Here is a 22,590-nt window from a genome sequence, read left to right on the forward strand (position 1 = left end):
GAGGCATCAGGCCTGGGCAAGGGGCCGATCCTGCGATTGGAGGGTGATGGGGGTCAACGCCTGAGGGCTCCCAGTATGTGAGAGGGGGCAGGCTGGGTTGAGGGACTCCCCCTCCCACACACACACACCCAGTGCACGAATTTCGTGCACCGGGCCCCTAGTAACAAAATAAACAAATAAAATGGAAACAGACTCATAGATATAGAAACCAGACTGATGGTTGCCAGAGGGGAGGTGAATTGGAGAACTGTGGGGAAAGGTGGATAAATTAAGAAGTACAAATTGATCATGAGGATGTAAAATACAGCATAGGGAGTATAGTCAATAATACTGTAATAACTATGTACAGTGCCAGGTGGTACTGGAAGTTTAGGAGGACCACTATGTAAAGTATATGATTATCTAACCACTACGCTGTACACCTGAAATTAATATAAAATAATGCTGAATATAAACTATAATTGAAAAATTACAGCAAAAAATAAAAAAATTACAGCAAAAAATCAGGAAATTCACATTGATATATTACTATCAGCTAATACTTAGATCCCATTTAAGTTGCAACAATTGTCCCCAAAATGACCTTTAGAACAAAAGGATCCAGTTTAAAAAGCACATGCTGCCCTTAGTTGTCATATCTCTTTACTTTCCTTCAATCTGAACAGTTCTTCAGTCTCTGGCTTTCCTGACCACGACAATTTTAAAGATATACACCAGTTACTTTGTAGAAAGTCTCTCAAATTTTGTCTTACATTTTCTTATAACTAAATTCTGGTGATGCATCTTTGCCAGGAATATCACAGCATTGATGTCCCATAACTAGAGTATTAACTTTGATCATTTGATTAGGGTAATGTATGCCAGGTTCTTTGAAGGTAAAAGTACTCATTTTGCCTTTTTAATTAATACTTTGTAGTGTGGTACTTTGAGATATGTAAATATCCTATTCTTCATCAGACTTTCAATTTATTAGTTTACTTATACCAGAATGGATTTGTGCATCCTTAATTTAATCAACGGGTTACAAACCATTATTATCTTTATTTATTTTCATGTTGGGTATATCTTGTTATATTTATGATAGAACTAGAGGCCCGGTGCACGAATTCGTGCACAGGTGGGGTCCCTAGGCCTGGCTGGAGATTGGAGTCAATCAGGGCCAGCCAGGGGAAGGGACCATTGGAGGTTGGCTGTGGGAGCACACTGACCACCAGGGGGCAGCTCCCGCGTTAAGCGTCTGCCCCCTGGTGGTCAGTGCGCATCATAGTGACCAGTCGTACAGTTGCATAGGCTTTTATATATGTAGATTACTATAAGTATCAGTTTTGTTTTCAGACAGTGAGTTTTGTGTAACATTTAATTTGGAAAAGGTTTCTAATGCTAAATGGATGTAGAAGTGCAACTTTTTAAAAAAAAATATATTTCATTGACTTTTTACAGAGAGGAGGAAGGATAGTTAGAAACATCGATGAGAGAAAAACATCGATCAGCTGCCTCCTGCACACCCCCCACCGAGGATGTGTCCGCAACCAAGGTACATGCCCTTGACTGGAATCGAACCTGGGACCCTTCAGTCTGCAGGCCGACGCTCTATCCACTGAGCCAAACTGTTTAGGACCTCCCTTTTACTTTTGAGATTTATAATTATCTTCCTTTCCCAGAAATCATAATTGATGAAATGGCGTAAGAGTTGGAAGCTTTCTGATATAGTGCAATGATTCAAATCTGAGGACATAGCATATAGAAATGGTATTTGCCAGGAGGCAACTGGCCCCAGGTTTCTGGCTGTCCCAGGCTTACCCCAACTATTCCAGGGATGGAGGGGAATCAATATTTTCACACTTTCAATCCATTCTAGGCACAACTGCTAGGAAGCTCTGATGTGTTGGAAACAATGATTTATAGTCAGAATACCTGGATTAAAATCTTGGCTGTGTCTCTGTCTCTGGACAAGAAAAGAGGTGCAATATTCTAATAATTTATTTGAATGAATAATCATTCTCTGTCAGTAACTACTTGCAAGTTTGAGACATGTCATGGCATCTCTCTGGTGGCTTTAATTTTCTTCTCCCAGAAGTAACACTAAAAATATTTAACTACTAGTACACCAGGACACTGATTAATCAGAAGAGATACTGGCCATAAGGTAGAAGCAGGTCCCTTTTAGTTTGTTGGGTTGAGGTGAGGTCTGGGAGACCCCAAGGGAGAGGGTGAAGCTAGAGGTCACTTAGGGATCTTGGTGCAACAACTATTTAACAGACAGTAGGACATGTATTTGAATATTTTAATAATGGGTATTGCCATAATGATGCATGCTGGCTGAAAAATCAGCCCTATATATCTTACAGCATAGTGTCAGGCACAAATTAATCAGTACTAATAATTGAGTAAGAGCTCCATTGGGTGGCACTTCAGTCACTCCTAGCTCTAATATTCCATAATTTTCATTCTATCAGTATTTAACTTTCATGAGCCTCATTTTCCTCTTCTACAAAACAGTGTGAATACCAACACTCTTGCTATATTAGACTCATTTAAAGAAGTACATGAAGTAATTTCTGTAAATGTTCTCTGAAAAATCAATCCACTCCATGGGTGAGATGAAAGAGAAAGGTCACGATGTTAAACTAACAGTTATAGATACGTATTTAAGAAATTATGTAAGTTGCATTAACTCAAAAGCAAATTTACTAGCTACTGGCAGAAAATAAGGAAGAAATAAACAAAATTTGACACAGACTCATATATACATAAATCAAGATACACAAACTGTATTTTAATATTAGACACATATATTCTATTTTCCCAAAAATATTGTTTGCAAGAATTTATTTTAATTTGCCCAAGGTTTTCTAAATAAATGGAGCCCATTTGCAAAAGAAAGAATTTATCTCAATGAAGCTGTTGAGTATTATATATTGATTCATATATATATCCTATACCACCTAAAAATATATTCTATATTAGCCTTTATTAATGAACCCTAATTCAAATGTGAATTAAAAATATAATTCCTCATAATTAAATTATAATTTATTCTGATACACACACACACACACACACACACACACATATACATTTTATATACAACGAGTCTGGCAAACTAACTACCTGAATATTTTAAATTCCCATTGGTATCATTCTTACCTGAAAATTAGACTGAAATACACAGCAGTCAACACTTTTATAATGTCCCTTAAGCATAGTTATCTGTTCTCCTGAGTAAATTGTATAAACAGCAATGGTGCTACCATATGGTACAAAAACAAATTCTGAACTGCAGCCACAGGAGACGGCGAATTTCAATCCTTTCCTACTGTCATTATAAACTTTTCCGTAATTCACCTGTGGGATGTAAAATCACAAAGTTACTTCTTAAATCTGAATTAAAAAGATAAAGACTAGAAATATTTACTTGAAATATTAGAATATACTATAAAAGGGTTCTTACATATCTAAAGAAAATGACCAATGCCCTAATATAAATAAGGGCCAATGACATAAATGTACATTTCAAAGAAGGAAATACAAATAGTAAAAAACCCCACAAAAAAAAAATGTTCACATTTCAACCTTGATAGAAATAAAAAGACAATTAAGGCATCCTTAAAGAATAATTCTCACCCTAGCCGGTTTGGCTCAGTGGATAGAGCATCAGACTGTGGACTGAAGGGTCCTGGGTTTGATTCCAGTCAAGGACATGTACCTTGGTTGCAGGATCCCGGCCCTGGTCGGGAGCATGTGGGAGGCAACCAACCGATATGTCTCTCTCATGTTGGTGTTTCTCTCTGTCTCTCCCTCTCCCTTCCACTCTCTCTAAAAATCAGTGGGGAAAAAATATCCTTGCGTGAGGATTAAAAAAAAGAAGAAGAAAAAGAGTTCTCAACAATTTAGGAAACATTTTAAGAAACCATAACACACTCAATATGGGTATAAGGGAGGTAAACATGGAGGCACTTAATTTGGGCATTCCTTCTAAAGGCCAAATGGTTTATTATGCAACAAAAATACAAAGATACTGTACTTGGTGGGAAATAACCTTTTATTTTAAAACATTTTAAATTATGGTAAAATATATATAACATAAAATTTGCAATCTTAATCATATTTAAGTGTGCAGTTCATTGACATTAAGCACATTAACAACTGTACAACCATCACCACCATCAGTGTTCACAAGTCTTTTCATTTTACAAAACTGAAACTCTGTACCCATTAAACAACAAAGATATTCTTATTCCTTAACCTAGTAACTACTCCTAGGAATTTATCTTAGGGAAATAATTAAACAGCAGAAAGCTGTATGCCAAGAGGAATTCAATGCAGCATTAATTCAAATGGCAAAATAACTGAGATTATATGTAAATTTCTAGTAATGTTACATAAATTCTATAGTTTATATAGCAATTAAAAATGATAATTATGAAAATTATGCAGAAAATAGAAATGCAGAATTCTCGGCCCTATCCCAATCCTACTGAACTAGAATCTTTATTTTAACAAGACCCCTATGTGATTTGCTACAGAATAGATGGACCCAGAGGATATTATGCTAAGTGAAATAAGTCAGAGAAAGACAAATATCATGTGATTTCATCTAAAGAACAATATGAATGAACAAACAGAAAGGATATATGCACCCCTATGTTCATAGTAGAACAATTTACAATAGCTAAGATTTGGAAACAGCCTAAGTGCCCATCAGCAAATGAGTAGATTAGAAAACTGTGGTACATCTATACCACGGAATACTATGCTGCTATAAAAAAGGAGGAATTCTTACCATTTGCAGCAGCATGGATGGAACTGGAGAGCATTATGCTAAGTGAAATAAGCCAGTCAGAGAAAGATAAATATCACATGATCTCACTCATTTGTGGAATATAATGAACAACATAAACTGGTGAACAAAAATAGAACCAGAGTCACAGAAGCATCAAACTAGCTGTCCAACCTATGAGGGAAGGTGGGGGGTGAGGGGGTAAGAGATCAACCAAAGGACTTGTATGCGTGCATATGGACATAACCAATATTATGGTTGGGGGGGGGGGTGAGGGCATGTGCTGGGGGTTGGGGGCGGCCAGGGAGAGGTCAATGGAGGTGGAAAAGGAGACTTATGTAATACATTAAATAATAAATAATTAAAAACAAGAAGCTGTGACTCAGAGTTAAGAAATAGAGTCAGACAAGAAACAGAGTTAAATCTACAGGGGAAAAAAAATCAAGTGGTATATGACACAGATCCATTTCTTTAATTTATATTCAAAAGGTGGAAGTTTTTAAAATTTCTTACTAGTGTGTTTTCTCCATTGGAACTATTCCAGAGCCTCATTCGATTATCAGTACCAACAGTCAGCAGGTGAAGCCCATCACTTGTAAAACATAAGCCATTAACTTTCCCATTATGAGCAGTGTTTGCTGCAATGAAAAATACAATTCAGTTTACCTGTTCTTGTATTCAGCACATATTTAACACCTGATGACCTACTTATTTAAACACATTAAAGGACAACTATCTGAATTACTTAAAATACATCAGTTGATTATATTTAACATTCATCATCCCTCTGATTATTTGAATATGGTAAGCTATAAAAATTAGAACCATAAAAATAGAGGAAAACTAAAAAGTCAAATGGAAAAAAATCTTGCCAAATATATTTGTCTTCAAAGAGTAAGCTGTGTGCCCAGCTGCCGTGGCTCAATGGTTGAGTGTCGACCTATGAACCAGGAGGTCACGGCTTGATTCTTGGTCCAGGCACATGCCCGGGTTACAGGCTCAATCCCTAGTAGGGGCCGTGAAGGAGGCAGCTGATCAATGATTCTCTCTCATCATTGATGTTTCTATCTCTCTCTCCCCTTCTCTGCCTTTCTGAAATTAATTTAAAAAATACATATAAAAGGTATTTAAGCTGTCCTATAAAACTCAAATACATAGTTTAACACAAAAAATTTAAACACCTTTCAAAATTCTTATATACTATTTCCATTTTTAATCTAAAAATCATCCCAAGGACTATTAAAAATCATTAATACTAGTATTTCCTATTTAAAAAACTTTAACAGAAGATAACTATTCTAATCTCACAATCAAAATTTATATTACTTTCAAAATAAACAACTTTGAGAAAGCATCATTCTCAATAGCCTGATTAATTTAAGTAAACAGATTATGAAAACAATTAAAGATTTTATATATTTCATCCTAATTATTTCTGGTCCAGGATTAATTCTGAATCAGAATTTTAACCTACACAAAAATGAAATTCTATTGTAAAAATACAATTGAGGTACTTTATCACCTGGATTGCAGCTGACACATTTAACACAACTTGCAAATTTTGTTTTGACATAATGGCCATTAACTATTACTACTACTTTAATTTATTAGAACTTCCTAAGTGGCACTGAATTTGTATTAGTTAGTGTAATTGGAAAGAAAAAAAAAGGTAACAAATTAATCCAGAAAAGTTTCTACACTTGAAAATTCAGGGACGGATGAAATGCCATACTAACTTGTACTTTGAAGAAAGACAGCAATAATTTATTTTAATTAAGAAATGGATTTAATATGAATGCCTTTTTTTAAAAAAATCACAAAATTTTCCATTTGTCAATATACATTTAGTATTGGTTATATTCAAAATTTCCAATATAAGAATGCTATCATTGTTGTATTTCATATCAGTGCATTCTTCATTACCTGATTCAACCGCTTGTGACTTTTGCCCATTATGCTGATCAAGAGTGATCAAACATCCTGATGCTTTCCGCACATCCCATAATTTTACTCTACTGTCAGCACTGAGAAGAGATAAATGTTACAGTGACATACATAACTAGAATAGTGACTGTACTCTTCACCTACCTTTCCAGTATTATGGCACATAGAGATCTTAGCCTATTTGTACATTTGGGTTATTGTACTTTTGCCTTATTAGCAAACATTCAATAGTCAATAGGAGCACAAAGAAGTAAAAAATAAGAAAAAAAAAGATAAACCTTTTTAGATCACAAGGACAGAATTCTGCTGCTTTTCATTTTATTTTATTTTTTAATTTTCTTTATTTCTTCTTTTCTAATGACAGGAACATCTTTCTTCTCAGGGACTAGATAAGGTTTAGAGCTTGTTGCTTAAGCAAGTTTGTCACTACAGTCTTACTATTGTTTATTATTCAAACTAGAAGTGCGGTGCACAATAATTTGTGCACTGGCGGTGGGGGGGTTCCTCAGCCCAATCTGTGCCCTCTCACAGTCTGGGACCCCTCAGGAGATAACCACCTGCTGGCTTAGGCCAGCTCCCCTGGTGGCAGATGGCACGCCCAATTCCGCGGTGTCTGCCCTGTCTCCCCCAGTCACAGATGGCAGGTCCGGATCCTGCACTGGGTCAGGCAGCCAGTCATATCCTGCTGCCGCCCGCCCCGCCCGCCCCGCCCACCCACCCCACACACGGCAGGCCCGGGATCTCGCTGCCGCCCGCCCTGCCCCCCACACAACAGGCCCGGATCCCATGCTGGGGCAGGCAGCAGCTCGGGATTGCGCTGCCACCCACCCCACCCCCCCACAGGACAGGCTCGGATCCCGCACTGGGGTGGGCGGAGGCTCGGGACTGCGCTGCCGCCCACCCCGCCCCACACACAACAGGCCCGGATCCCAGGGCTGGCGGAGGCGGGCGGCACAGCGGGATCTGTTTGCAGAATGCAAATTAGCTGCCATCTTTGTTGGCGGTTAATTTGCATATCATGCTGATTAGCCAATGGGAGGCATAGCGAAGGTACGGTCAATTACCATGTTTGTCTATTATTAGATAGGATGTTGTCTAGATAATCAAGCAGTTAACTAATTTCACTTTGCTTAAGAATTCATTTGGCATGAATTTGGCGGGCTTTTAATTTAATTAATTAATTTATTGATTTAAAATATATTTTTATTGATTTCAGAGAGGAAGGGAGGGGAGAGAGATAGAAACATCAATGATGAGAGAGAATCATTGATCAGCTGCCTCTTGAATGCCCCCTACAGGGGATCATGCTCGCATTCCAGGCATGTGCCCTTGACCAGAATTGAACTTGGGACCCTTCAGTCTGTAGGCCGGCGCTCTATCCACTGAGCCAAACCAGCTAGGGCTGGGCTTTTAATTTTATATGATAAAAATAAGAATAAAGTGAATAATAAGACCAAAATATTTTTATTTGGTTTCCTGTATCAAATTAATCTTTGCCCAATATACAAGAACTAAATTTAATGTCTTCTAGAAATTAGATATTTATTTTCATTTTATATCAAGGAAGAGAAAAGGAAAGCAAAACCATGGTTTATTAATTTCAGCTTCTAAACTACTCCTAAAGAAAATATTTACTCCAGCCCATCTACTCAGTGGTTAGAGCATCTGCCTGCAGGCAGAAGGGTCTCAGGTTCAATTCCTGGTCAACGGCATGTACCTTGATTGCAAGTTCCCCATCCCGTGTAAAGGCATGTGGGAGGCAACCAATCAATGTGTTCAGCTCACATCAATGTTTCTCTCTCTTTCTCTACCCCTCTTCCCTCCCTTCCACTATCTCTAGAAATCAAAGGGGAAAAAAAGATATATATACATTTATTAATCAGTTCAACACCTACTTTCAGTCCTCATAAAGACTTCAACAATATTCCATTGGGTTTATCCAGGCCCATTGCATTGGATTTTATAAACCTGTGATTCATTTCACAGATCACTATCAAACCTAGCCAATCAAAAGAGTCAGCAAAAACTTAGTTTTCCATTCTCAAGTTGGTTTTACGTTTTTCTAGCTGGGGAAAACGTATGCAATGAGATGAGTAAGAGGATTTAAGTCTCTTCTGAAACAGATTAGATTTAGAGATATCTGACATGGGTTACTAAATCCATTCTGGTACTGATTCAAAATCCGAGGGTACTCTGAGAACTGATCATCTCTTAGCCTCCCTGTGATTTGAGGAAAACCCTAGCATGGACCCACAACCAGCACTTAGCTCCTCACCTTAACACCTCTTTAGCCACCCTCTTAAGCATTCAACTTCAGAAATTGGAAATTTCAACATCACATTCTGTAAACTAGTAACAAATAGTGTTTTGGGACTAATCTGTGACAGAGAGGGGGGCTAGCAGCTTTATAAAAATCCAGATACATATCTTTATAAAAATTATCTGAATAGCTTTTGTAATAATTATTCTGCAAAAGTTTTACTAAAATGTCTATATCAAAATCTTTGACAACTATTTCCTATCCCTTCAGTTTTTTAATTTTCTTACTCTGACATACATGCTTCTATCTCATTAGGTCTCTGATCCACTCCAATAAGCTTTTCTGTGATTTTATTTCCTTCCTTATACCCATGACTTTCACATTTTTTTCACACAATTGTTAAGTCTGAGTCATTTAATGTTTTGATTTCTGTGGCTTAGTAGATCTGTGATCTACACCTTCAACTACACACGCAACACTGCCCACCCCGCATTCATATATGGCCCAAACCAGACTTCTAGCCCCAATTGTTAAAACTGTTAATCTAAATCTTTATTACTTTCCCTTAAAATTGCATCCCCATTCCAGTATTTTCAATGGATGACATGAAGTTCTACTCCACTAAAAAACCATAGAGGCCACTGGGCTCGCATTTCTTGAGCTCTCTGCAAAGTCACAAATTTAACTGTATTCCTCCTTCTATTTAGTCTCATAATGCCCTTCATGCGTCAAATAAGTGTCCTCCTTATACCTGGAACCTTGATACAACCCTCTTGAATCTGTTTAAGGTCTTGATGTAACAACCTTCCCTCCATTTCTTCACCAATTCCTCTTGACTGGTACTTTCCCTCAGCATTTAAATACCTAAGAGTCGCCCTGACCGGTTTGGCTCAGTGGATAGAGTGTCGGCCTGAGGACTGAAGGGTCCCCGGTTCAATTCCAGTCAAGGGCATGTACCTTGGTTGCGGGCACATCCCCAGGAGGGGGTGTGCAGGAGGCAGCTGATCGATGTTTTTCTCTCATCGATGTTTCTAACTCTCTATCCTCCCTCTCCCTTCCTCTCTGTAAAAAAATCAATCAATAAATAAATACATAAGAGTCTTCCCTCCAACAAACAAAACCCCCCAAATGCCTTGGTCCTCTCAAGAGTTAAATACTTCTGCTCTCTTTTCCCATATTACATCTCTCAGAGACTTAACTCTATGAAAACATTTTTCAGGATGTTGTGTAATTGCTGATTTTTCTGACTACTCCTCATTAGACTGTTAGCTTCTTGAAGGGAATATACCTAGTTAACTCTATGTCCCTAGCACAACGCTTGGCATATGGTAGACAGTCTTTAAATATTAGTAAATTGAGTAAATGAATGGATGGATGTGTTGAATCAGATTCAAAATAATTCTGGATTAAAAAAAATGAATAAAAATGCTATTTTTAAATTAACAGTGCTACTACTTTTATATGCAAAAATGACACAACATAGTTGTTTTCCTATTTTTCCAGTAGTACTAGATTTGCACTGCTACACTGATTTTCTTGTGTTCTCTTATTTTAAAGGTGAGCACCTTCAAAACGGATAGATAGGATAGCTTTTATGCAAAGGAAGATTTCTTTCGGTCATAAGAATTAATATCTGTAACTCTATGATTTTACTTTTAAGGACCTAATAACTAAACAAACACACATCTTACATAGATAGTCTTCTAGAAATGCTTATTAATTATTAACTTCAAAACCAAATAATTTGCAATTTACCTTGCAGTTGCCAAGATATAATCATAACGTGGTGACCAGGAAACTGCCAAAATTTCTTGTCTGTGACCTGCAAATACAAACTGTATGAAAAGTCTTAAAATGTATTTGAAAATCAAAAGATACAGTGCAATTAATTTTGATTCTGAAGAAAGTGAAGACTGCCCTGACCAGTTTGGCTCAGTGGCTAGAGCGTTGGCCTGTGGACTGAGGAGTCCCAGGTTCGATTCTTGGTTGCGGGCACATCTCCAGTAGGGGGTGTGCAGGAGGCAGCTGATCGATGTTTCTCTTTCATAGATATTTCTAACTCTCTATCCCTCTCCCTTCCTCTCTGTAAAAAATCAATAAACTATATTAAAAAAAAAAAAGAAAGAAAGTGAAGACTAAGTATTAAAGATAAATTGATATAATCATTTTTTCACTTTTATAATAATTATTTAAATATAGGGTGTTCCAAAATATGTATACATACACTTTGAGTAATTATAAAGGCAGCATTTATTAAAATATGTTTCATTTTCAAAATTGAGCTATAAGCTGTTACAGTGCATAGACATTTTTGGGGGGACGTTCTGTATTAATATGAAGTCTATGGGCCATTTCTTACATATGGTATTTTATTTAAAAAGGCCTGATTTTGCTTTGGAAAGAACAGGCAGAGCAAGTGAGCCTTCCTTTTTAAATACAGGTGTTGGCCTACAATTCAATCTATCATTGGTGATATAGCTCAAGCTCACTTATTTATCTCTATAGTAAGAGCCACTAAACAAACCAAAAATAAACATTCTAAACAATAAAAATGTTTCTAGCTTCTCAGAAAGTTATGACAGAAAGAATTATTTTTAATTCATGATTATAAAAAAACATTTGTATAAAAGTTTTTTCCAGAAAACAAAAGTGATAAGTTCATAGGATAAGTGATTTCCGCATTTTAATGCATTTTTACCTAACTGAACTATTCAAGTCAGTTATTTTAATCTACCTCGCTTATATTAAAAAGAAATTCATAATATAAAACAAATGTTATCTATTTCACCAAGTTTTTCTTACATATTTATTATGTGTTTCTCAGAGATGAATAAAGATGTATATTTCTGAATTACACCCCATATTTTCATTGTTTAGAATTAGATGATCTAATGCTGATTTTTAAAAGTAGCAAAAATAATTTCATATACCTTTACCAAAGTATTATTTCAATATCTTTTTCTAACATATTTTTACTGAGGAATAAAAAAAGCACCTAAATTTTAAGAACCTTTACTCAGCCAGAACAATATTAGACTATGTTCATGAGAGAAATGTACTCATGTAAGTTTCATAACTAGTTTATTTTTCCACAGGTAGAAACAGCACAAGGTTTTGAGTTAGACCTTCCATAACCTTTGAGCTCCCCTACGGCCATTGTTCATATAAATGTCTCTTCAATAGTTCAGTTTTATAAGAATAATGCACAGAAGGATCTTTATTTCCCTGTTGACTTTTAACAACTAGCACAAAATACATCAGTCATGTCACTTACAAAGAATACATTGTTAGTAATGTTTCTTTTTATTGAATGGTTTACTCAGAGTAGTTGTTACAAATAAAAAATACCCTGTAGAATGTGGCAACAGGAACCAGACTTTAAGTCACAAAGTTGTACTTTGGGCGCTCTAGTACCAACTGTAAAACAAAAACAGAAATGGTTTAAGATAATTTTATTATAAATCATCATCAAAAGGAAGTAAGAAACTACCATTATGAATTATGACATTTTCATTACATCCATACAGAAATATGAAAATGTTAAAATATATACTTCAAATAATTTCTAATGTTTATAATTAGAAAACTTATTTTAATGGTAGTTATATTTTAGTACTAAGACAATTTTATTATTGCATTATTATTTAACATTTAACATAGAAATAATTATTTTTGTTCACAGGAAATTGCAACGATAGTACAGAGAGGTCCTGTGTACCCTTCAATCAGGTTCCCCCAATGGTTATATTTTAGGTAACTAGAGTATAATATCAAATCCAGGAAATCTGTATTGGTACAATGTGGTATATAATTCTATACTATTTTATCACCTCAAATTATTTTAAAAGCTCAGTTTTTCTGTGATAATGAAGTATTTCCAATCGCTAGTAATAGATTCCAGGAACTCTGGACACAGATTGTCTTATAAAAGACAATTTGATGCCCATCTCTTCTCTTTATTTTTTTTTATTTTTTTTTTTTTAAATATATTTTATTGATTTCCCACAGAGAGGAAGGGAGAGAGACAGAGAGTCAGAAACATCGATGAGAGAGAATCATCGATCAGCTGCCTCCTGCACATCCCCCACCAGGGATGTGCCCGCAACCCAGGTACATGCCCTTGACCGGAATCGAACCTGGGACCTTCCAGTCCGCAGGCCGACGCTCTATCCACTGAGCCAAACCGGTTTCGGCAATCATCTCTTCTCTTTAGGTGAAGTAGCTAACTGATGTCCGGAGATTCATGTAGTGCCAGAGAATAATTAAATCCCGGGGAACTGACCTGATAACAGAAAAACAAATTTTCTTCCACATACATGGAAATTGTTGTTGCAGGTACTTCCATAAAAATGGATGTTTAATTTGAATCACACAATTTTAGAGAAAAGGAAATAATTTCCTTATTTTATTGTGTTGAATTGAAAAAGTTGCCAAATTTTGTTCATGTAAAATCTTTAAAACTTAGTGGTATAAAAGTGATTCTTTGGGAACAGAAAGGTGTCTTCTTAATTAACCTTTGAATCCTACCCACTAGCACAGTGCCTGACTTGCACAATATCTGTTAAGCTGAATATGAAGAGTAGCATACACCTGTCATTTTGGGTTTTTTTTTTTTCTTTAAAGAATTGTGATCTCCATCTGAGTTAAAATGTCTATGTCAAAACTAACTAGAAATGAAAACAGAGACAGTTTTCAAAATGTTACAAAACAAAAGAGTAAATGTACAAACCTGCTACCAAGCAGTGCTGCGTGGCAACTGGAGACATATGATGACTATAAACTGTTTCTTCAAAATTAAATATATCTGCAGTCTGATAATCAAAAGACATTTTAAAAGTGTATTCTAATTACAGTCACAAAAGCAACAAATCCCTTATTTACCTATTTTCACATTACTAGCAATTTTTAAACTGACTTAGTAATTTATTTGACTTAAATATAGTCATGTTAATACCCTCAAAAACCTGATACTTTTAAATCCTGTTATTTGTAACACTTTTTTCCCTTTGTGAGAAATAGCTTTTCTCTAACAAATCCCAGAGATTAAGATTAAAGACAGCCTGGCTGATCATCTTTCTCTTTTCCATCCTGGGACTTCAGCATCTACACGGATGATCTAACCAGCACTCTGCTTCTCACTTCCATGCAACCGTGGCTACTACACTCTGGACACTCTTATCACCTAGAACTGCTCCTCCTTTAAAATCATACATTTCAGCCCAGCCAGTGTTGCTCAGTGGTTAAGCACTGACCCATGAACTGAGAGGTTGCCAGTTCGATTCCTGGTTAGGGCACATGCCCAAGTTTTGGCTAGATCCCCTGCTGCTTAGATATGCTGAACACCTTTTCATGTGTATATCCCTAAGCAACAGGGAAATGCAAACCAAGACCACAATGAGGTATCACCTCATACCTTTTAGATAAAATAAACTATTATCAAAAACAAGAAGTAACAATGTTGGCAAGGATGTGGAGAAAAGAGAACCCTTGTCCACTCTTGGTGCAGCCATTATGGAAAACAGTATGGAAATTCCTCAAAAAGTTAAAAATAGATCTACCATATGATCTGGCAATTCCACTCCTGGATATTCATCCAAAGAAAACAAAAACACTAATTTGAAAAGATATATGTACCCCATGTGCATTGCAGCTTTATTTAATAGACATATAGAAATATTATTCCGCCACAAGAAAGAAGGAAATCCTGACATTTGTGAAAGATAGATGGACCTTGGGGGCGTTATGCTAAGTGAAATAAGTCAGAGTAAAACAAATACCAGTTGATTTCTCTTATATGTGGAACCTAAGAAAGCCAAACCAATAGAAACAGAATAAAATAGTGGTTACCAGGGATTAGGAAGTGGGAAAAATGGGAAGATGTTGGTCATAGGGTATAAATTTCCAGTTATAAGACAAGCAAGAGAAGGAAAAAGTTGCCTAGGGAAGGGGACTTGAGACAGGGAGTACAACACAGTCAAGATAAGCTCAGAAGGCAAAAAGAGATCAATTTAGTGGCAGCAAATCATTTATGGGAAAAGAGGTAGAAGCTAAGTTTGAGAGAGTAGGGGTGAGGTTATTGAAAACTTAGAATGTCAGGCTGAATTTAAACAATGGGAGACAGTAGTGGGTTTGGGTGAAGACAGGATGACTGTTTTATAATAAGACTAGAGGCCCAGCGCACGAAATTGTGTGCGGTTAGGGTCCCTAGGCCTAGCCTGTGATCAGGGCCATGTTCTGCCCGTTCGCGAGTCCCCAGTTCCGCCCCACCCCCACTGATCGATCAGAGCCTGAGGGCTTTGGGGAGGGACCAAGAGGTCTGCCTTCCGCCTGCTTGCCAGTCACCATTGCCACTGATTGATGGGAGTCTGGCTGCCCTGATTAGGGTGTTGGGGGCAATCCGGCCCGATCAGGCCCGTCTGCTGGCCACAGTGGGTGTCATAGCGACCAGTCATTAGATCGTTATGGTCATGACTGCATTACAGTCTCTGGCTTTTTATATATACAGATTAATTCCGAGACAGAACTTAATATGGAAAATGTGGGAAGAAAAATGCAGGGAAACCATTTAGCAGTTTTTAGTAGTAGTCTAGATATACGATAATGTTGAGAGAAAGAGAAATATGAGAATTAGAAGAAAGATTGCTAAGATTTGAGGACTAAATGGAAGTGAGGAGTGATCAATTTTTAACACGTTAAATTTGAGCAGAGGTTCTGTAGAGAGGTAGAGAAATATGGGACTAGAGCGTAGGGAAAAGATTAACACTAGAAATATAAATTTGACCAAATATCGTGAAAACTATTACCTATTGTTGTCCTTTACTAAGCTATAATATTAACAATTTTCTTTTCCTTTATGTTTTTAGGTCAATAGGAGATGAGTCCAATTTCCTTCTTTTTACCACAAGACTATAGTAGTTTCAAATAATAAAGATAATAGCTAATGGCTTTTGAGCACTTACTATATGCTAGGCACTGATCTAGTTTCTTTAGAATATTGACCTATTTAATCTTAATGACCATTCTATAAGGAACAATCATTGTCCACATTTACAGATGAGGAAACTGCAACACAGATAGCTTCAGATACCTGCCCAATGTTACACATCGTCACCAAAGTATGACCTCAAATAACCTAACTTTCTTTAATCATTATAGTGCTTTCACATCTATTACATGACCTCTTAGCAAATAATCACACTAAAAAGGTTTAGAATTAAATTCCTCATCATCCTACAGAGCCATCTGGAAAGGTTTTAATATACTTACTTGTAATGTGTTTGTATCCCATACTTTCAGAGTTTTATCAAATGAGCTTGAGGTGAACATGCCAGTGTCATGAGGATACCACTGTACAGTCTCCACACTATATTTGTGAACATCAGGATGATATCTACAAAACAGCAACCAAAATTTAGAGGTAACTGACTTACGTGAGTTTGAGCTGATATTATATTAACAAAGAGTAGTCTCAGGAAGGATGATATGAATGGCCAAATCTAGGTCACATGACTGTCCTAGCTGTCCAGGGAAAGAGAATGTACAGGCATCTCTAGTTTTAGGCTTCCCTAGTGTGATATGGAGCCTGCTTTCTACTAAAGCTCTTAAAATGAGAGGCCTCTTATTTCAGTACTGTAGCCTGGAGGGATCAGCCAGTTACACTGGACCTGTTCATGGAGGGGACAGTAATTTTTCCTTACTGAAAGAGATACCTATTCTAGTTTTGGATTTGCTCTTCCCACTATCATTTTATCAGCACTATCATTCTTAGAATTGATGAATTCCTCACATACTTCCAGGATACCCCAAACGATATTATCTCTGATGAAGGAACTTACTCTATGGCAAAAAATGCAACTGCGATGCCCATGGGATTAACCACTCTTATGCAGCCCATCACCCATAGAAGCATGGTCAGGTGATGACTCGGTTATGATATCAGCTACAATACACCTTGTGAGGGTGAAGTGTAGTCCTAAAAGATGCAGCATAAGCTCTGAGCAAGTGCTCAACACAGTCTACGTGTCACTTTACTGAATCTTAATTCAAACAAGCTGGCTGTTAAGAAACATAAGGTAATGGAGGGACATTTGAACACCTACTGAATATTTAATATAAAAAAGTATTGTGTGAGATAATGATACTGTGGTTATGATGATAAAGTCTTTATCTTCTAGAGATATAATTATGAATAAAATGATACGGTTCTGGATTTGCTTCAAAACAATTCTCAGAGTGTGTGGGTAGAGATGAAACAAGATTAGTTATAATTGATAGTAGTTAAGCTGGGTGATGGGTATGCAGCTCATTATATTACTCTACTTTTGTATATGTTAGAAATTTTCGTAAGATAAAAGTTAACAGAAGACAACTGCAACTGGGTGAAGATAGGACCAGCATGAGTTCCGATTCCTTAACGTGAAGGTTTGGATCACAATACCAGGTTAAGGACCTTGAACATTTGTGTGCTACCTGAAGAATGAGAACATGAAGAAGGAAAGTCTTAAGTGCCAGTTCTGGCCTTGAGATAGTTACACAAATAAAAGGAATATAGTGCCTATCCATATTTTCTTTCTTTCTATGTCATATGTAGATATACTTATATATACTGCATTAATTTAATTTCCCTTCTTTCCTCTCTCTTAACTCCACTAATTTATATAGGTTAACTATACAATTGAGCCCAGAGGTTGCATATTATTGATACAAGATCATGTAAAACTAGTGGGAAAATGGACATTATCTTGAACTGGAGTTGAATGTGGTAACTAATTAGACTTAGGGTCATCACCCTTTGGGGAAGAGGATGATACATTTTGGTCATATAGTGAATACGTGCATTAGGTTAGGCTGGAACTTTTGTCCCTCCCCCCACCCCCCAAAAAAGGAAGGGTAAGCATGGGAAGAAAGGTGTATACGGATGTTAAACAGCCAAATGGGTGGATTGTAATGGACATGTGCTCTTTTCTTGGCTGCTGAGTATGAGTATGCAAATTCCACCTGTTTTGGGGAAATCCCCTTTGTTTTATTGAAAGGCAGGACCCTGCCTCTTATTACAGAAAACAAGGGACTCCATTCTCTTTTCCTTCCCCTTGGCAGTAAGGGTATGGGCATGTGTCCTGAACTTCATCAATCCTGACTGGGACTCTAAAACTCTAGCCAGTAATAAATACAAACCCCAGGGATAGTTAGCAATTATTCATAGCTGTGGAGTTTAGACTCTGTGTTGGTGACATGTAGCAGAAACTAAATTGTTCCTGTGGAATAAATAACCTTGATGGTGTTCCCTATCCTAGTTTCTCTTGCTTTTGTTCATTTTCTACATTTAGTTCTTCCAACTTCCTGCCAGTTATGTGAGAAACTAATTATCTTTCCAATAAATTTCTTTTTTAACCAATATTCCAACAAATTTCTGCTTAAGAAAAGCAGAATTAAGTTCTATTTACTCCTAAGAATCTTGATCTACAAAGAGATATTCCAGTTTTAAACAAAATACATTTTTAATGTGGTGATCACAAATAAAAGCTAATTTATATTTTAAATTGAAAATGTTTTCAATTTTAAATAGGACAAAATATTATATTATTCCCTTACCATGTTTGATCTGTTATTCTCATTCACATTTAATAAGAATTTTCGTAGAAGAAAAAAGCCTTTTTGGTGCTCAAGAACAAATACATTAAGTAAAGCCAAAATAAATATCAGGAAACCATCTAAGCCACATTAACTCAACAACAATTTTTACTGAAATTATTTTTTAAAGTTAGTTTATAAAGTCTTTGGATATAAATATGCATCTTTACATCATTTTGTAAAGATGCTTACTATAAGCCTATGTTATACTTTAAAAGACAGAGTGAATCCAAAGTAAAGCAAAAGGCTGATACACTAAACATTTATTTGACTTTACACACCAGAAAAGCATATCATAGTCTTCATGGAATAACATTATATAGCATGTGATATATATACATACATACACACACACACACACACACACACACTATTTTGCTATATAACAAATTAAACAATGTTAAATGTTATCTCAGATAAAATAAGATAAAAACGAATTTAATTAATATGACTTTTCTAAACTTAAAAATTTAGATTTTTTTTGAAGTAGTGAAGACTATAAAATGGTATAATTTTTATAAGAAACCACATTTTCAGAGTATTTTAGATGGTAGCTTGCTTTGTACTAAGTTTCCCTATAACTTCATTCCTTTAAATTCACACAGCGGCTTTACAGTTTCCAGTGTGCTTTTTGAAAGATAGTATTTCATTTCTCACAGAAACCTTGTAAGAACAATCGGAGGCTCAGAGAAATATTTCCTAAGTCTATATTTCCAAAATGAAGCACCAGAGCCAAGAAACAATCATAAATCTCTTAAACATTTCATGGACTCACTCACCTCTTCTAATGCCTTGGGAACACCTTTAATACAGAGTGGTTGTTACATTAATGTTCATGACTTTTTCCTCTTAAAAGCATTTTCTCAACATCTATTCCTTCTGTAAATTCAAAGGTCTTTTCAACATCAGATCAGATACAGGTGACAAGAAGTGACCATTATGAACCAATAAAAGATTTTATTAAAACCACAAAACAGCCCTAAACGGTTTGGCTCAGTGGATTGAGCGTCGCCCTGCGGGCTGAAAGATCCCAGGTTCGATTCCGGGCAAGGGCATGTACTTTGGTTGCGGGCACATCCCCAGTAGGAGGTGTGCAGGGGGCAGCTGATCGAAGTTTCTCTCTCATCGATGTTTCTAACTCTCTATCCTTTTCCTTTCCTCTCTGTAAAAAAATCAATAAAATATGTTTAAAAATTAAAAAAATAAATAAAACCACAAAACATATTATTAAAGCCTTAAAAATAATTCTCACAAGCCTGGAAAGACAGTAAAGAATAGTCAGAAAATTCAAGACAAAAAGAGGTATGTTTTTAAGTTAGGAAGCTTTAAGTAAGTAGAGAGGTAAGAGGGCTGTGTGTGCATGTACATCTCTGTTTGGTGAGGGATTGCCAGTATATTCATTGCTTCTAGCCATTATTTTTTTTTCTATTAATATCAACTGAAATATCTAATTTGTATTTATAATTAGCTGAGAGACTCATAAATGACTCTTACTCTAAGTGGTACTAAAAGCTAATAGTTCACTGAAGCGTGTTACATAAGTAGAGAATAAAAAGCATATAAGCCCCAGCTGGTTTGGCTCAGTGCATAGAACACTGGCCTTCGGACTGAAGGGTGCCAGGTTCAATTCCGGTCAAGGGCACATGCCCAGGTTGTGGGTTCCATCCCCAGTGTGGAGCCTGCAGGAGGAAGCCGATCAATGATTCTCTCTCATCATTGATGTTTCTCTCTCTCTCTAACTCTCCCTTCCTCTCTGAAATCAATAAAAATATATTTTTTAAAAAGCACATAATCAAAAGTTTTTAAATAAAATCCTTTTGAAAAATGATGTTTTGGGAAAGTCTCATTAAAAACGACTACACCTGAATTTGTTATTATTTTTTAAGAAAATGTCAAGGAATACCCAAGTAAATACATCATGTGAACAAGTTGTTTGAGACATTCATTCATATGACTGCTATTTTCATAGTTTGCATTTGATGCAAAAAACACTCAACTTTTTATAAATTAATGAATTACATTTTTAATACACACCTGTCAACAGAACACACTGCTTTACATGTGTAACAAGGTTGTCTGCTGGAGTTCTCAAGATCATAAAGTACAATCACACCATCTGAACCACCTGATAACATGCTAATAATAAAAAAGTTAACATTTATCATTTTATGTAGTTCAATTTTTATGTTTGCATATTTCTGAAAATTACTGATCTTTAAAAACCCACATATATTATGCCCACAAGTATCAAGTAAAACTTAACCTAGACTTCAATAAACTAAATTTTCTTAATCTAATATTTGCAGAATGAATATGAAAAGATTCGTTGTGATCATTTAAAATTTACCTTCATGATACCACAAAGAAGGGACAGTAGAAACATTATAGCAAAAGATATTTCTTACTAGAAAGTAAAATATTATAAAGTAATTGTAAATGTCCTAATTATAATTGTGCTAAATAGAAATGGAATCAGATAGACTAGCTGATTATTACTGATGCCAGCTAGCTATCTGATCCTGGGCAAGTTACTTTACCTGTTTCAGTCTTCAAACATTTTAGAGAAGGGGGACAGTTTCACCTAAATCATAAAGTTGATGTAAATATAAAAGTAATATGCAAAGTGCCTTTTATATTGCCTGGCAAAAAAAAGGTTATCAATAAATGTTAGATTCTATCCATTATGAACATTTTTACTCAATTCATTCAACTTTGAGACCTGTAATTGCTAGGCACTCTGTTAATACAACTGTGAACAAGATAGGCATGATTCCTGGATTCCCAGAGTTTAAAATCTAGTAGGGAAGAGATACAGATCTATGAATTTATGTATCTATATAAAGTATTGCTATTTGCTAATATTATTGCTCACCATCAATCCTCATGTTGCTGACTATTCATTCTGGTTCTCTGATTTTATTCTCTGGTAGATTCCCAAGAACCATATTCTCTGAATTCTTGTACGTTAGTGACAATTTGTCTGCCCTTGAAAATCTGACTGGATATAAAATCTTTGATTCACATTTTATTTCCTTGAACACCTTAGATAAGAAACTTCATTTCTTTGGATAAAGCCCAAAATATGTAAATATTTGCTAACATTATAATTTTCTTTCCCTTACTTGTAATTTTCAGATCTTATTTCTTCTAGGAAAGTCTTCTTGGATTATAGTTTTAATATTTATTCTGTTCTTTTCCTTTGGGTCTCTTCTCTGGGAACTCCTATTGTATAAGTAGTTGAACTCCTTTGCCTGTCATCTATATATGTCTCTATCTTTCAAATCCTTTTCCTTTCTCCATTTCTTTCTTTTTAAAATTTATCTTTATTGTTGAAAATATTACAGATGTCCTCCTTTTTTCCCCATTAACCCCCTCCATCCCACACCTTGCCACCCTAGGCCTCCATTTCTTTTTTATTTAATACTAGAGGCCTGGTGCACGACATTCGTGCACTGGAGGAGGGGAGGGGTCCTTAGCACTGCTGCAGAGGTGGGAGAGGCTCCTGCCACCTCCACTGCGTTCGCTGCAATGAGCCCGGATTCTGGCTGAGTGGCACTCCCCCTGTGGAAGCGCACTGACCACCAGGGGGCAGCTCCTGCATTAAGTGTCTGCCCCCTGGTGGTCAGTGCGCATCATAGCGACCAGTTGTTCCGCCATTCAGTCAATTTGCATATTCAGGTTTTATTATATAAGATTTCTCCTTCTTTCCAACTTCACCTAAGGCATTATATCTTGTATTTATTTGCTTGTGTTCCCTATGCTTTACTCTTCAATTCTGAAACATTTTTATTTCTAATTTTTTCTTGAATCTGATCACATCTCATTTCTGAGTTTTTCTAATTACAACTTATGTTATTCTTTCATATACTGTATCTTTTAAAAATGACTTTTAGTTTTGAAATATTAGGTTAAAGTTCTCATTACTTTATTAGCATATCTTTCTGGCACAACTGTGTGGTCTATTGGTACACAACAT

The 22,590-nt window shown here is 36.1% G+C and overlaps 1 protein-coding gene across 2 annotated transcripts in view; it reads right to left on the reverse strand.

Annotated features, from left to right (window-relative positions):
• The window catches only part of ERCC8 (ERCC excision repair 8, CSA ubiquitin ligase complex subunit), a 42,564-nt gene that overhangs the window by 12,746 nt on the left and 7,228 nt on the right, over positions 1-22,590 (reverse strand). The window contains exons 3-10 of one of the 2 annotated variants that reach the window (XM_081090165.1): positions 20,649-20,750; positions 16,251-16,374; positions 13,714-13,795; positions 12,333-12,401; positions 10,740-10,806; positions 6,704-6,804; positions 5,294-5,418; positions 3,148-3,345 (exon numbers count right to left, since the gene is read on the reverse strand). In XM_081090165.1, the coding sequence (XP_080946291.1) occupies positions 3,148-3,345; positions 5,294-5,418; positions 6,704-6,804; positions 10,740-10,806; positions 12,333-12,401; positions 13,714-13,795; positions 16,251-16,374; positions 20,649-20,750 (868 nt within the window). The remainder of the gene's footprint in view (positions 1-3,147; positions 3,346-5,293; positions 5,419-6,703; positions 6,805-10,739; positions 10,807-12,332; positions 12,402-13,713; positions 13,796-16,250; positions 16,375-20,648; positions 20,751-22,590) is intronic. The other variant, XM_081090166.1, reaches the window with a different exon arrangement.

This window comes from Myotis nattereri, assembly GCF_964212035.1.
Source record: "Myotis nattereri genome assembly, chromosome: 4".
Classification (NCBI taxonomy): Eukaryota; Metazoa; Chordata; class Mammalia; order Chiroptera; family Vespertilionidae; genus Myotis; species Myotis nattereri.